Raw genomic sequence first — 17479 nt, 5'->3', positions numbered from 1 at the left:
TTAACGTCTCAAAAGACGTATATAAGTTGAAAATATTGGAGAGGGACAATATTATGAATAATATTTTCTTTCAATAAATAGTCAAGTTAAGCATCCAATTCTACTAGAAGCTCTTGTTTTAAGCTTTTAAAGTTCTACTTTGTATAAATTGAGTTTCTATCATTGTTCATTGCATCACATGAGTTCAATGTTCTTTGGAGGTAATGTGCTTTACAAAACATACAAAGTTTCATTGTAGCAAACCAGCGTACATCATTCAACATGCACAAAAACCGCTAATGAACCGTTCCTCATCGAACTTGTCTACCAAAACAAAACAAAGGGACTCTCCTCATCTCACCAGCTTCCAACGCAAAATGTACGTCGGTTGCTTCCTCCTATCGGCAGTCGAGATCACCCATCATGATGTCGGTCCAAAGCACTCCCGAAACTGCCAGGCGCTGACCAAATAAATTAATCATAACACGTCGGTTTCTATCAAATTACCATTAAATCATTTTTGCCTTCCACATCCATCAGAACAATATTGGCGCCCGGAACGACACCCTGCGGACCGACAACAACAACAACGATACAGTCAAGATATAAAGTCAAAGCCGGCTGGTTAGCTAGCTCGCTCGATGCTCGTAAATCATCGCACATTTCAGTTCCCGGGTCGGTTGAACGGTGTCTGGGTGTGTTGAGTGTCCGTTTCATCCCGACGCGCGAACGAGAAACAAAAGAGAGTTTCCCTAGTCCCTAGCGGGATGCCCACCTGTTCTTAGCTTTCTGCCCGTTGATGGACCATTATGAGGCGGATGGACGGCTACGTAAATGAACTGTCAACTTAGCTGAGAGAAGGGCTTCGCAGACGTTCCGTTCGACGAAAATTCTTAATTGCACATCGGAAGTGATTTCACAGAATGATTGAGCTCTTTCATATTTTCAATTTTTTTATATTAAATTACTAGCGTTTACACATTCTCCGTTGCAATGAAAATATACCGATTGCACAAATTTGATAAACACTTTTCTCGTGTTGCCATACAAGATCCTTCCGAAACGATATGCTCAATAAAGTTCCCCGCATAAAGTTTAATGCTCCCCAGCCGGGGGAAAACCATTCGTGTGAAATTTAACACTTGAAAAACAAATGTTCGTCCTTCTGTATTCGCAAAAGTCTTCAATCATTTCTCTCTGGACACGGAAAATAATATTTGTCAAATGCTGTATTGCATTAACTGCTCTCGCGGGAAATTATACGAGTACTCTTTTCCCGCCACCGAATTTTTGGCGGCTTTCGTCGATAAACATCGCTCCGAAGACATATTCCTCCAGAACGAACCGACGGTAGATATAAAGATTTGTGCCTAAAAATTTCACCACGCGGACCAACTCCTTGTGTCGGGCATCATCGATCCAGTCGACACCAGAGGCGTTAAGTAGACTTAAATTAATAATTAATTTAATGGTTGCTGGAGCATGAGACGGACCGATTCTTCATTCAGGCTCCGAAGGAACTGACTGCATTTCACTCAGCGGTCGAACCCCGTCCGCCATCATTGGCGGCCATCGGCAAGAGAACATTCTTTTTCAATTATTAACTTGCTTCTGCCGATTTTTGCCGCGGGGCGATTTCGGGTGGAGTTTTTCGCAGCGCAGCACGAGAATTTACAAGTTATGCTAATGAAGATCATTTTTTCAGATTATTTTGCGAAACAGATCGGATCGAATTAGGAGGAGTGATGATTATAAACATTGTGTAGCTCGTTTCAAAGAAAAATTAGCCATATTATGCCCCGACCGGTTTCGTTCTTCCATCGGTGTCTGGTTTGGATTTCATATTTTAGACAGACTCGGAGATAAGTTGATGGATGCTGGATCCGATGTACGGATGAATGTAAAACCGAAACACAATTATTCTTTTCAATTTGAACAAACCTATATCGGCAACTGAGGTTTCGCATTTCATAGCTTCAAAATCCATTGGATGTTATTAATTTAATTAATCGTTATTTTTCTTTCCATTACAGCCTGTGACTGTCACCCAATTGGATCAACCGGCAACACCTGTAACCACACCACCGGTCAGTGTCCATGCAAAGACGGTGTAACAGGCCTAACCTGCAACCGTTGCGCACGTGGATATCAGCAAAGCAGATCACACATCGCCCCGTGCATAAGTAAGTTCGCATGTCGGCTCCTATCATTCGAATAAGCGTGTTAATCTTGTTATTCCGCTCTCCAACAACAGAGATTCCACGCGTCATCAGCATCGTTCACCCCCAGAATACGGCGCCCGATCCGCAGCGGCATGATCCTGAATCGCCTTCCTACCGCACGGACGCCGGAAGGGGTAAGTAAGTGCCCTTTTCATTTCTTTGTTTGAACACTAACATCGGATCGTAGGACTTAGGGAGGGCTCTGCTAACTGATCGTAACTATGATTTCGCAAACTTCAAGAAACATATTTTCTTTTGTTTTCTCGTCAAAAACTTCAAAACAATGAGTTTTTAAATTTTATATTTTGTTATTTTGGTAAACTGAAGGACTTTAAGGGACCGCTTTAAGCGGCCCATACACGTTCAATATTATGGCGCAATATGTTTGCTTCAATATTGGGCAATATTTAGATCAGCTTCAATATTGCTCCTAGACGATCAATTATGTTGCACAAACCTAAATATTCAATATGAACGTCTGTGGGCCGCATAAGAGACCGACGTTTCAAACCCAAAAGTTGTTCGAATAACAACTTCCGGGAGCGCAACAGTATGAAGCAAAAGTCAAGTTCAAGACTATGCACGTAAAGATGCAGACCAGCGGACAAGATGTCAAAGATTCCAGATGAATATGTTTATTTGTCCTTGCAACGTCATTTATGATAGTGAGGGATTCGCCAAATCAGATGCAGGAAAATAAACATAAAGCCTGTCCACGTTAAATTTCGGACACCAAGATGATGCCAGTAAAACAAAAATTCACGTAATTCAACAAAACCGATTGTTTATTTCAGTAAAATACACTTATATCTAAAAACAAGGAAAGCTTACATCAATGTTAATTACGTTGTCTGTAAAATTCACGAACTTTCTTGGGAACATCTGCCATTAGGTTCCGTACAGTATCCCCAGACCTCTTGAAATCTTTAATGCCATTCGCTTTCTTCTTAGTTTCGAATAGTTTTCGCTTAGTCAGAGCCCAGTACTTTTCCACTGGGCGAAGTTCTGGACGGTTTGGTGGATTTGCTGTTTTTGGCACATATTTGACCTCATGTGCATTATACCATTCCAGGATGGATTTTGCATAGTGACAAGAGGCCAAAACAACGCTGGAGAGTCGTGGCTTCTTATGAATGGTAGCAACTGTTTCTGGAGACATTCCTTCTCGTAGACATCTTTGTGGATAGTGCCGGTAGAGGCGAAAGATTTGGATTTTCGGCCACAACTGCATATGGCCTGCCAAACCAAGTGCTTTTTGGGGAATTTAGACTGCTCCTTGGTCCGGAAACACTCGGCTACGGCATTCCTTCGCATTGCAGTATAAAAAGCGAGACCCGGAGCTGTTTGAAGTCTTCGAGAACATAAGTTTCATCGTCCATTATGGTGCAAGAACATTTTTGCAAAAACTGGGTGTAGAGCACCGTAGTACGGCTTTTTGCAGCGAAATTTTGCTTATCATCACGATTGGGTACCTTTTTCACTTTGTGCGCCTTCAGTCCATGCCTCTGCTTCCCTTTTGGTACATATGATTTTGATTTTCCAACCTTTCGAGCAACATTTCTAACTGAAAGGTTGAGATGTTTCTCAATAATGGCAACCACCTTTCGGATCATCTGTCGGGAGCATACTTTTTGATTTGTTCCGCTTCCAACCTTCCGATCCACAGTTAAGCGCTGCTCAAACGATTTGCACACACTGAACATGGTACTCTTCGGCAGTTTTAGCTTTTTGGCGAGATCTCGTACAGACAGTGTTGGATTTTGCAGCCGTTCGCGCAAAATGCGTTTGCGTACTACCACTTGATTCGACGCCATTTTACCACACTGAAGAAGAATATAAACATGTTGGACATTGAAATAATGAGGAGGGTTTCAGCTGTCATGTAAGAAAAATATTTCATTGATTAGTGAAATATTTCATAAACTACACTTAAAGAAAAGTGTCCGAAATTAAACGTGGACAGGCTTTATACGAGCGCAGTCCGATACGTACTAAGCCTACAAAAAAAACAGAAATTTTGGAAAAGTAGCGATTTATTTCTCAACATAGTCTCCTTTTAGCTCGATACACTTGACCAAGCGATGCTCCAACTCCTTCAATCCATCTGAAAAATACGTTTTCTCGAGGTCTGCAAAGTAGGCCTCCGTGGCGATGACCTCCTCATTCGACCCAAATTCTTGCCCGGCGAGTGATTTTTTCAAGTTTGGAAACAAAAAAAAGTCGCACGGGGCCAAATCTGGAGAATACGGTGCATGGGGCAGCAGTTCGTAGTGCAATTCGACCATTTTGGCCGTGGCCACGGCGGAATTTTTTTTTCCATTTTTATAAAATCCGTGGACACGCCCGCTTCCACACACGGTCAAAACAAAACTACGAGACCGATTCGTTGTTCACTTCAGCATTGTCCACTTAGAATCCGCACGCGCTTTAGATTTTGTAGCGACACGCTCAGTGACCACTACAAGATGTTTTTGACAGCGGTTTGGTTGTAAAGTAGTCTTTTTCCGAAGATGAAAGTTTCACCGCTTTTCATGCAGCGAGTCAGATGCTATGCGAAAATTAATATTGACCACTAACGTTCAAATGTCAGTTGAATCGACAAACAATTGAATAAAGATTGGCTCATTTAATATCTGAACGCAAAAAACGGAGCTATCTCGGATCAATTCTAATGAAATATAAAACTTCGGTGCTCAAAATGAAGGTCAATAATTACACTTTAAAGAAAACATAGGGAAAAAAATATTCCGGTTTGATGTTGATGAAATCTCCAACGCTTTTTCGAATATCTCTCATCAGTCTTCCGAAAAACAATTACACATATGTACGCGATGTTCAAATTCCATGTTATTGTTCTACACGAACATGCTTTTCGCTGGTGTTCAATGTTTATACCAAACACAACCAATGACACACAAACATAAACATTCGTTTCTCACAACATAAACAAACATAATTCAAGCACATCATGTACAAAACATACCATCCGTTGTCGTAGTATTCATTGCTCTTGGATTCCTTTCATGCACGGAGAGACAGACTAAAACATTTTTTTGTAGAATTCTTTTTCACAGAAACTAACTACAAATTTAGTTCGCAACCGACTGCACAACGGGGTGACGTCATACAAATACTGGTGAAATAAATAAATAAATAAATACCCAAAATTTTGTTTTAGGTACATGTTTTGAGGAAAGTTCACGTCTATTCTTCGTGTTTTGTTGTGGGTAACTAACAATCGGCGCTTTTTTTTGTTCAGAACAGATAAAGAGGTGTATTTTATTTGCCAGAAAATTTTAGAAGAAGTACCCATTGTCATGATAGATGCTTCCCTTTCTTTTCTATGTCAACATACCAACACACCGCGTGTTGAGTGGTGGTGGTGTGGTGTCCAATTTGCTTCTTCTACTCTACACGCTGCCGTTGCTTGAGGTAAAAAACAGAGGGAAACTGTACACCACATTTAAAAATCATGTGAAACATTGGAATCAAATAACGTATATCCAAATTTACTACGAATACAAACATTTCACATTTTGAAACACAGGTACGAAAAAATCATGTTTGTGTGCAAACACAAAACTGCGAGAGCAATATTTTCAATTGGACAGAATTGAGGGCAGTTGGGTGGATTGATGTCCTTTTCGAAGAAATCAACCCCGTCGTCTCGATGCCACTGTAGTTTTTCTCAGCTGTAGTGGCAGCTTGCCAGATTACTGGCTAAAACTTAACAGATTCATTGTGAACTTTAGTGTACGAAAGAATACGATTTTTCAGGCATCCGCTTGCACATTCTGAAACACATAGGGCCTGATCCTCGAATACACTTCACGGTGGAAACGGAATGAAACGTATCCGCGATGACAACTGTACGGTGTCGTCCAGATACGAGATTAGTTTCCCATTAAACTTATCATTATAATATCAAATTATCTTCAGATGAAATTCTTGTATGAGATTATTATTAGGCTGTCAAAAAAGTCCTGCGGTATTTTTTTTGAATTTTCATTTGTTCATAAAATTAGTTACAATCATCTGTTTTAAGTCAAATATGCGCCGTTTTGTTCGATGACTTGTTCCCAACGAGATGTCAACTTCATAATACCCCTGTTATAGAAGCTCGCTTCCTTATTGGCAAAAAACTCGGATAGCCAATTTTCACAGGCCTCTTTTGTGGCTAACTTCTGACTACCTAGCTCGTTCGCAATGGACAAAAACAGGTGGTAGTAACGCTTCAGAAACGGGTCGATTTTGTTGCGATTCACATGCGTCGATACGGTCAAAGATGTTTATTGCGTCAACGTGTGTGGCACCCATACATCGAGCTTCTTTGTGAATCCAAGCTTCTTCAAATGGTTAATAACGGTTTGATGACTTATCCCCAGCTCTTGGCCGATGCTACGGCTGCTACTATGCCGATCTTTCTCGACTAATTCAGCGATTTTGTCGCAATTTTCGACGACAGGCCTTCCGGAGCGTGGCGCATCTTCGACGACCTCTACACCAGAACGAAAACGTTGAAACCATCGTTGTGCGGTGGAAATGGAAACTGTGTCGGGTCCATAAACTGCACAAATTTTATTGGCAGCTTGAGATGCATTTTTGCCTTTGTTGTTGTTTATTGTTTATTGTTTATTGTTGTTTGGATAAAAAACTCATCTGACATAGTCTTAATGAATTTAAACTTAAAACTAAAACATTAAAACACACCATTGAACGCATCGGATTTCACAATTCTGTTTTTGAAGCGTAGTGATGGTTCTCCAAAAACAAAAAACTGCTCTACTGACGAGAACGTACGGATCATTCCCGAGATCGGCTCATGTTGTCCAAACGATGATCGATGTGGAAGCGGTTGCAGCAAATACGAGGATCGTAGAATTCTGCTGGGAGCACGAAAGTTTACCATCTCGAGCAGGTGAGGCGCATCAATTTCACCACAAAGAAGCTTGACAATGAAAGTAGCTTGTTGAATACGCCTTCGTCTCTCAAGTGCATTCAGATTCAGCAAGCGACATCTGGCTACATATGGCGGTAGGTTCCGGAGATCACGCCAATGCAAATGCCTGAGCGCTCTTCGAATAAAACATTTTTGTATCCGCTCAATCCTGATGCTCCACATATGCTGGTAAGGGATCCATACTACCGATGCAGTCTCGAGAATCGGCCGAACAAGAGAACAGTACAGCGATTTTAGGCAATAGGGATCAGTGAAGTCCCTAGAGATTCTCGATATGAATCCAAGCTGACGATTAGCCTTAGTGATCAATGCAGATCGGTGTGCGTCGAAAGTTAGCTTATGATCGAGAACAACGCCCAAGTCGTTAACCTGACTGACTCTCTCTAAAATCAAATCGTCGATCGTGTAGTTGAATATAATTGGCTGTTTTTTTCGGTGAAAGCTCATGATCACACACTTGGCGATGCTTATGGTAAGTTTATTCAATTGGCACCAACTGACGAACTGGTCAAGCAAGCTCTGTAGTCGACGGCAATCCTCAAGGGTTCTGATAGCCAAATAAATCTTCAAGTCGTCTGCCGGATGCTAAAGATCGACACACAGCCGGATGCTAAAATAAGGGACACATCATTGTAGAATATCGCGAACAGCAGTGGCCCTAGATTACTGCCTTGTGGAACTCCCGAACAAACAGCAAACGGAGACGAAATGTGATATTGGAGCTTAACACGGAGCGTTCTTCCAGAAAGATATGACCTCATCCAGTTGATGAATCCATCAGAAGCACCAAGCCGGGATAGCTTTCTCAGCAGGATGCGGTGGTCAATTCGGTCGAAAGTGGCTTTTATGTCGGTATAAATAGCATCAACCTGAGCACGTTCTTCTAGGCGGTTGACACAGAATGATGAGAACTCGAGAAGATTGGTGCTTACCGAGCGTCCTGGCATAAACCCATGTTGTACTGGTGAGATATAGCTCTTAACTTCGAAGAAGACAACATCGTTCACAATCATCTCAAATAGCTTAGAGGCGGCAGATAAGCTGGTTATCCCGCGATAGTTGCTCACGTTACACTTGTCTCTTTTTTTGAAGACGGGAAACACAAATGAGTGCTTCCACACATCTGGAAAGACTCCTTGATCCAGCGAAGCTGTGTATATGCGGGAGAGTGGTAACGCCAAAGCTGAAGCACAGCGACAGAAAACTATTGCTGGAATTCCATCTGGGCCAGGAACTGTAGAACGTTTCAACTTTTTTACGGACTTCTCTACCATCTGGGGAGTAACAACGCATGACCGCAAGTCTATTGGGTACTCTGGAACGTTAGCAGCAGCCCTCTCGGCTTCAGATGAGGTGGCTGCATCAGCGACAAACACTGAAGCAAAATGTTTAGAAAACAAATCACATGTTTCCGGGACAGACGACGACTCCGAATCACCCAAACACATCTTAGATGGGATGTCTGTAGTTTTACGCTTCGAATTGACAAAATTCCAGAAACTCCTTGGATTCCTACGTAAGTTTGTCTGCACACGAAGCACGTACGATTTATAAAGAGAGGCGTTAAGGCTGCGGTATGCATTGCTCGCAAGTTGAAAGTTATGCATTGTTATAGTAGTACTGTAAAATATGTCGGATTTTCTCTTTATTTTGCTCCATATTTGCGACACTATAACTCACGAACGACTTAACCAAACAAAGCACTGTCAAGGACTATATTATAGCGCGCAAAAATACCTTTCCAACAAGCTATAGTATGACTCGATACAATGAATACAACTAGAACTACGCGCTTACAACGACACGTCACGGAAATACCGCAGGACTTTTTTTAACAGCATAATATATCACATGAAGAAAACAAAGCTTTCCACTCACATTGAATACCAGTTTGATACGAAGAAGTTCATTTTCATCAATGTTTTTTTATTTGAAAAGTGCTCATTCTGCCTGAAACTCATTATTATCTTCGACACTTCACTAACTCGTAAAACGTAGTTCAATGGCGTGCCATTTGTTTCGTTTCCACCGTGAAGTGTATTCGAGAATCAGGCCCATAGTCTTGTTGGTTCCGAAAACCTGGATTATTTGTTCGCTGTAAATCCCTTGCCATAACATAACTGTAAATCCCTTGCCATAACATAACTCATAAACTTTCTTGCGACTTTATCAGCTAAATCGAATTCATACTTGTTACTAACATCACCTCTACCGGTTGTTCGATCGACTGAAAGCTCTTCCCACGAAGTGACAACTGAAACTTGGGGAACAAAAAAAATGCACGGACCATATCTGGTGAGTACTGTGCTTGCTCGATGGTATTTACTTGATGTTTGGTCAAATACAGAATAATTCGGGCTCGGTGCGATGGCGCGTTATAATCATGCAAAATTCAAGAATTGCCCACATTTTCGGTCGTTTGCGACGTATCACTAGTGTTTGCCTAGACACTAATAATCAGATGGCACTAAAAGCTGACAGATGTGCCCAAATTTCTACCCAATAATTTGAAAACGAGTGGAGCTTAAATAGCAATATTTCCTCTCTACCGTGTTCGTTCACTTATTGCAGCGCTTGTTCACTGCATTTCGAGCGATCTGTTCATAAATGTCTGATTCGCAGTAGTACATAAATGTTGTACCTCGCTGACACGTTGATGGCTCGCTTGAATTTTTCGTTATTTGAAACCATTCACGGGCTAGGGAATTACAATGTATAACATATAAAACAAATCATCGAGACTTTTTGATTCGATTGGTATGCAAACCTTCAACATAAGTTCGTGGCAAAAATAGTTATTAACATGGAAACTATTTCATAGGAACGTGACCTAGCCCGGAAGTAGTTTTAAAATAAAAATTAACAACTGTAAATTGTTCCCTAAGCGCCCATTTACGCACTGCGCTGAAATGCACTCCGAAGCGTATGGAAAATGGGAATGCTTCCATCAATTTCAACTTACTACGGAATAGGAAATCTGCATTACATCATACTATACAAATAATAGAGCTAAAATGTTTTCTTTTAAATATTGCGTTTTGAGTTATCTCCTTGAACAGTGTATTCCGTTTTTCATTTGTTCTGCATAGTCCACTGAATTTTCGACAAATTTCTCGAAGATTCTATTTTGATCAGATTTGATGTTTTTAGGTTAGGTTTTTTCAAAGAAAAGATATCTTATGTTGAATATGTCTTTATGAATATTAATCTAGTTATTTAGATTTAAACTAATTATTTTAATGGTTGTTGATTTTATTATTCATATTAGTGTCCTCCAGCTTTAATATACCCTTTTTCCGATTTTTTCGTGAAGCTAGATCGCATCGAAAAACAAGTATTTGATTCATTGCGGTTGTCACATTGTTAATGAAAACACTTAAAACCCAATCTCAATGTCACAACCACAAACCAAACCGAACTGATGCAACAAATCTCTGCTTCGATGTTATCCCATTTCTAAATTTCGCAGACACATAATGTGCCACTCTGCTTTCAATTTACTTTCCATTTATTTGTCACCCACGGAAGCTCCCACTCATGGAGCGCTCCGAACAAGTAATAGAAAAGTAATTACATTTTAATCTGGCTTCCGATATTGGGGCACAATTTTCCGTGCTGAACGCGCGCGTTTCGCAGGGATTTTCAGCGGAAATCTGGAGATTAACTTAATGAAAAACAATTTGCTGTCGGCTGCCTGGCTGCACCGGCAACAGAGGAAATTTATTACTTTCGGTGTAAGTATTTTAGCTACCTTTTCGCAGCAGACACGCCCGAGTTGAGCTCCAATGGAATTTGGCGTAGCCAAAACCTGCCTTTTTATCTATTTTTCACGGACACGTTGAAGGAACAACAATTTGTCTTAGTATGGAAAAAAAATTGTCAAGAGCATGCGAACGCAATCGTGGAAGACGCGCCTCTGAGCGAAGTGAGATTAATCTTTTCCGGAGTTCACATGATTTGAGGAGTACATACATCTTGTATGTTCCGTAAACATGTACGAACCATTAATTCCTAACGCGAAATCACTCCGCAAGATCTATTTCATATCCAATATTTCTTCCTACCATGCTGTTCCTTTGCCCTTTCCCAGCAAAACTAGTCCGGAACAGTTTCTACTGTCCTACATGATATGGTTTAGTTTCCCCCCAATGTTGGTCCCGCAGTTCAGAACCCCAAACTCATCCCCAGCTGCGGCCGCAGAATTTATAGGCCACCGCCATCAACATATTAGTACTAGATGATCGTGAAGCGATTATAAACTCCCATACCACACATTCCCTTGCTTGCTACCTCGAGTGGAAGTCTCGGTCCGAAAAACTTGTTTCATTATCTCAACTATGTGCCGTCGTCTGGTGCACTCTCAAATCTTCCCGGACGTCATCTCACCGCCAGAGGAAAGTTTCTTGGGACGCGTGTGATACCATTCTCCCGGACCCGGAGATCTTGATGGTACTAAAATCAACCGTGAGTGAGACCGGCAAGATCCAACTCGTAGCGTGCAATTTGAACATGAGCACCGGCAAAACAATGCAACGGGTAGGTGTGGGTTCGTGTATGTGTGCATGTGTGTGTGAAAATGTTATTATGTCGGCTAGGTGGCGGCTAAAGTAGATGGTACGAGTGGATCGTGATGATGAGGGCCAACACCGAAATGCAATAAAACTGTGGCGGTGGGGATACGATGTGGGGGTTTACAGGACCGGTAAAAGTTTTCAAGAGTTAATACGGAAATTTATTGTAATAATTTTTGCAGTCATCTAAGTTTTACGTTTGGGGAAGATTTCTAGATACTCATCGGGGAACAAATTACAATTTGTGCGTTTCGGTGTGAATACATTACAATGAGAATAGCGATGACTGGATATCTGACACAATTTCAAACAGATTCAATTTCCTAATTTATTTACATGCATTCTTTTCTCAAACTTGTTAGTGAAGGCAACAGTTTTATCATGAAATAGAACACCATGAATGACAGGCTGAAAACCCTTAATTGGAGTGGTCACTTCATTTTTCTGTACAATCAAAAAAAAATCGAAGTCATGCATAAAATCATTAAATATTCAAAACGCCAACTGGCCCATACGAACCTGTCCCAGTCGGTTGGATACATTCGTCTCAAAGTTTGATGCTTCTGGTTGTCCGGTTTGGTTCAAATATGCACCGTTGAAAAATTTGTTGCCATTCTGAAAGAAGCTTCACAATGCCTCTCTCAGAGAATTCTTTGTACTTATTGGCGGAAAATCTAGCAATAGACTTTTACCATCTTCTCTTTATCTCAATTTCTTATCACTCTGGAAGTTTTGCAATGCGAGAAAACAGTGATAATCGCATGGTGCCAGGTCCGAACTATATGTTGGATGAATTAAAACATCCCAATCAAGCTCTCGGAGTTGTGTGGCCTTGCGTTGTCCTGATCAGAATCCGAAATCTTCGTAGGTAAAAAATGAAGATCGACTCTCCTCTCTATACCTTCGCTTCGACTAGGACCATAGCAGCATTTGCCATCGACAGAAAGTTAATTGACTAGAAAATGAATACTTATTCTAATTGACTTAATAATTTAGAATTGAATACAAATCAACTGACTCCAATCCACATTTATACTTCCCCTGACACGAATCTTGTTACTAGGATTGGGCGATCTCGGATCGATTCTTAGAAGATCGATCTTTTCTATTTCGATTTTTTGGATCGATCTTTTTGTAAATTAATTTTTCAGTATACATCGATTTTTTTATCTCTTCAAATGTCACCTAACTTTTTTTTGAACATAACGTCAACATTTGGATTGACCCTTCTACGATTTACTTCTGTTCAAATGCTAACAGAGACGGAACTAGTGGCAGCTACTGAGAGGATGAACTGTAAACGATTGCGCATAGGATCACCGAACCTAATGTTGACATCAATTACTGGCGAAAGATTGTTTTCTGGATCTGGCGCCAAAATCAAGAATCCGCTTCGACTAAATGACAGATGTATGGCACGATTGGCTCTTATTGTCAGCTGAGTTTTGGGCGGTTGTTGAATTTCTAATTATGCTTTTTTAATTAATTTATTTAATAAAACGACTACCTGACAACATAAGATGAATGCCCTGTGGCTATGACCCTCATGCTGAGAAACAAAACGAAATGCTTTTGATATTTAAATAAAAATGTGAAGTTTGCATTCCCTGTTCAAAGAAAAGACAACATTCATATAGAACAAGCATATTCAAAAAATTGCTTTAAATTTTTCAAAAATCGATTCGGTAAAGATCGATTCAGCAAAGATCGATTCTTTAGTACCGATTTAATCAGTGGATCGATCCCTCAGCCGTTTGGAAAATCGATTCGATAAGATCGATCTTTTTATAAAGATCGCTCAATCCTACTTGTTACCCGCGAACACAATCTTATTTTTACGTCCATATAAAATGAAACGAAAACTTGATTTCTGATGCAAAAAAGTAGTTACACCATTAATGGACGGGTAATTGAGTTGAGCGGATCTTCTTTTCTATATTGATTTCTCCACAGAAGAAGGTCGAATTAACCCAGATTCAGGACAGGTTAGTGACGCTCTAGAAAATCAATTCAATTTATGTTCTCTCTTCAGCATTGATACATATTGGACCGTCAAACAATGATCCGTGCCCGTCTGCTGTGGGAAAATGCGAAGACATTACATCAATAATGAGGAATCTGGGTACTTCGTGGCACAAAACCGAGCTCCGCATCAAGTGAGAATTGGCTATCGTTTATCGTAGCTGTTTGTAGTAATCATAGTGTATTTTGACGTAGAACTACGTCTTTCAGGAAGGGTGCCAAATCAGAAAACAGGTCACGTTTTTATGAAATAAAGTTAACGTTAATAACTATTTTCACTGTAAACGATTTCTCATGATTTGCATACCAATCGAATCGAATTCTCTAAGATTTGTTTGATATGCTATACATTTCGACTCGCTAACCTCTAAACGGTTTAAATTCCTGAAAACAGGAAGAACTTCTTTTTTCCCATACATTTGTTCTACCGATTTGTGTGCTAACCCTACCCGTATTTCGAATGCTCATAACTCGAACATTTCTTAACAGATCAGAAAGATGGTTGCATCAAGTGATAGGAAATATTTCTGCGCGTCTATCACAATTAATAAAATGTTATTTTCCTGAGATGAACAATTGGGTAACTGTAAAATTTCAAGCGTTATCTAAATGCCCTAACTGCCAGGTTTTGATTGGCTCGACTTACGGTTTTCCCAACACAGACTTCAAAATCGATGTACCTGTGGAAATCCGCTTTGCAAATATAAATGCAAGTCGGGGATATTTTTTCCCCACTGCGCTGTGTTTCCCTAACACGAACTTCAAAATTAATGTTCCTGGGGGAGTCCGCTTTGCAAATACATGCAAGCCGGGAGTAACTTTTGGTGTTGAGTACTTTTGTACTCGCTTTGTACTGAAAAGCCTGGGAAAATCGTCATTTCAGATACTAGAGGTGAATGAACTTTCGCGGTTCGAGAACTACGTAAACATGAGATGTGCAATAATTTTAGAGGGAAATGTAAAATACAATGGTCGTTTGACAATTGAGTTCCATAATATAATTTCGAAGTCCTACGTCGAAAATATGCGGTCGTGTCCTAGATACAACCCCTTACAATTTGTTTCCTAATTTGTGGCCACGGATCAGACTCAATCGACGCAGGATCAAATGTCGGGCGCTGCGATAGCCCGGCCACAAGTTAATATGCAATGTAATGTTGTTAATATCGCATTTTAGATAGTTCAATAAATGACTAAAACTACATACAATGGTTCAATATTTACTGGATAAATCAATAACAAAACATAAAGGTTGTGTTATCTAGAGATCTGAATTTAGTGTATTGCACATAGAGAAAAAGTTTAAAAATTTAAAAATTGAAAAAAAATAATTAAAATTTAAAAAAGGGGGGGGGTGGTTCTCAAATGGGGATCAACACTAGGGTAGGAGCCTACCTGTTGGTCTCAAATGTTCCTATCTCACGCCTCCACGAAGATCATATGACGACATTTTTAGATCGGGCGTGAACTGGAAACACACACCTGGTCTTGGCTCCGAGAACGGGTGTCGAAAGTGGCTAAGTGAGGGGGTGCGAGCGAGTCAGAGCGCTATATCTCTCCCGGGGAAGGCCTCCCGGGTCATGGAGGCCTTGCCAATCCGCTGTCTCCCGGGCAAAGGAGATACACCCAGAAAATGGAGCTACGTTCACGAAGAATACTCAGAATGCGATCGCCCGAGGAGGGTCCCCGAACTGGAGCTGGTCCTGGAACGGGCGTAAGAGCGAGCGGCCAGCGGCTGGAGGGCGATGTGCAAGAGCGGGCCACCAGCCGGGTTCAACCCGAAGAGCTACCGCCACACGGAAACAGCAGCCATCGACATCACCAACGAAACGCTGCGCCTACGAGGCGTGTTGCGACTGTCAGACGACAGTCGTCCACACTTGTGGGTACTACTAGGCGACGGATCATGTGGACACACGAAATGAACGAATTCGTGATCCGCGCCTATTACATCTGCACTGCTTTGGAGACGGACATGAGCGGTCGCCCTCGAATACTAACAATGTTCGAGGAAGCGTATCCAGAGTTCGTCGGGAGGCTTGATCAGAACGCGATGAACGCGAGGCGTAGAGCGATAGTACGCAACAACATGCTCTCCCAAACGCAAATCGACGAGATCAAGCAGCAGGTGCAGAGAGAACTAAGCTCCAGAACAAGCAGAGCAAGCGATGTGTCGAGACGAAGTTCAGTACGGCTGAGCAATTCATTCGCGAGTGGGGCACGCGAATCAGCACCAGTGGAGGCCACAGTACTACAACCCCCTGAGCCGGAAGACCCACAGCCAGATCAACAACTACTACGCGATCTGGTCTTCCATTACGACGAGGCGATCTCACAGTTCCGCGACACGGACCCTTTGTCGCGCCCCAGGATCCCGAAGTTGCAGCATTCCCGCAGGCTGACAAGTGCAGTAAAGCTCATGAACGAGCACGTTCTTCCGCTGCACTTGGTTGATGCTGAGAACATGGAGGAGCTGCAACTGAAAGTTTACTGTGCTGCTGTGGCGACCGCCAAAAGTTTAGGATACCGTATTAGGCCAAGAGGCGGACTGCTCCAACATCTCCGTGAAAGGCGTGAGCCTCCATGGCGAAGGAGATTGGAGCAACGGATCCTAAACAAGCGCGCCGCAATTGGAAGACTGATGGCGTACAAAAGAGGCAGCAGATCGGCGAAATTATGTCGCCAAGTTGCTGTGATCGTGCGGCCTACTGAACTTCGCCAGCTGGGAGCTCACCAGCTGACGGAAAAACTCGACACACTGGTACAGCAATTGAGCGTCCTTACAAAACGGCTGAAACGTTACTCTAACTCTGCAAAGCGCCAGGAACAAAATCGGAAGTTCAGAGATAACGAAAAAGCGTTCTACGACCACATTAGCGACGAGAAGCCCGACTACCGCGAAGGTTTGCCAGATATTAGCGATGTGACGAACTTCTGGGCTGGTATTTGGGAGACCCCAGTACAACATCGCGACGGGCAAATGTGGTTAAGACGGGAGGAGGAGAGTTGTGGTGAAATTGGAGAGATGCCAGCTATCATCGTCGAAGAGAACGATGTCCGCGAAGCCTCGCGGTACCTGAGGAACTGGGCAGCACCGGGCCCCGATGGTGTTCAGAACTTCTGGCACAAGAAGCTGACCGTCGCACATCAAAAGATAGCTGAGTGCTTCAACAAGGTGCTACGTGACCCACACAACCTCCCTGAATTCGCCACCCGTGGCGTCACATTCCTCCTCCCGAAAGACAGCAACACATTGAACCCATCAAAGTACAGGCCGATAACGTGCCTATCGAGTCTGTACAAGATATTAAGCAGCATCATAACCGCCAAAGTTTCTGCCCACTGCGAACAACACCATATCATCGCAGAAGAGCAGAAAGGATGCAGAAAAAATACGCATGGCTGCAAAGACCAGGCCATCATCGACGCAACCATAGTCGGCCAGGCGGTTTATAATCAGCGGAACCTAAGCATGGCCTATATCGATTACAGGAAGGCTTATGACTCCATACCTCACTCGTTTCTCGTCCGGGTATTGGAGCTCTACAAAATTGATCCCGTCGTCGTTAGGTTCCTGCAGCATGCGATGAGGCAGTGGAGCACGTCTCTGCACCTTAGTGATGGGGAAAATGTGTTGCAGTCTAGAACGCTGCAGATAAAGAGGGGGATATTCCAAGGCGACTCTTTCAGCCCGCTTTGGTTTTGTCTGGCACTGAACCCCCTCA

The 17479-nt window shown here is 42.1% G+C and overlaps 1 protein-coding gene across 3 annotated transcripts in view; it reads left to right on the top strand.

Moving 5' to 3' along the window:
- Positions 1 to 17479, top strand: part of LOC129761842 (netrin-B-like) — a 239027-nt gene that overhangs the window by 176591 nt on the left and 44957 nt on the right. For 2 of the 3 annotated variants that reach the window (XM_055759635.1, XM_055759634.1), the window contains exons 3-4: positions 2013 to 2162; positions 2234 to 2339. In XM_055759635.1, coding sequence (XP_055615610.1) covers positions 2013 to 2162; positions 2234 to 2339 — 256 coding nt within the window. The remainder of the gene's footprint in view (positions 1 to 2012; positions 2163 to 2233; positions 2340 to 17479) is intronic. The other variant, XM_055759633.1, reaches the window with a different exon arrangement.

Source organism: Toxorhynchites rutilus, chromosome 1 (assembly GCF_029784135.1).
Source record: "Toxorhynchites rutilus septentrionalis strain SRP chromosome 1, ASM2978413v1, whole genome shotgun sequence".
NCBI classification, from domain to species: Eukaryota; Metazoa; Arthropoda; class Insecta; order Diptera; family Culicidae; genus Toxorhynchites; species Toxorhynchites rutilus.
This window is presented reverse-complemented; position numbering and strand designations above follow the sequence as displayed.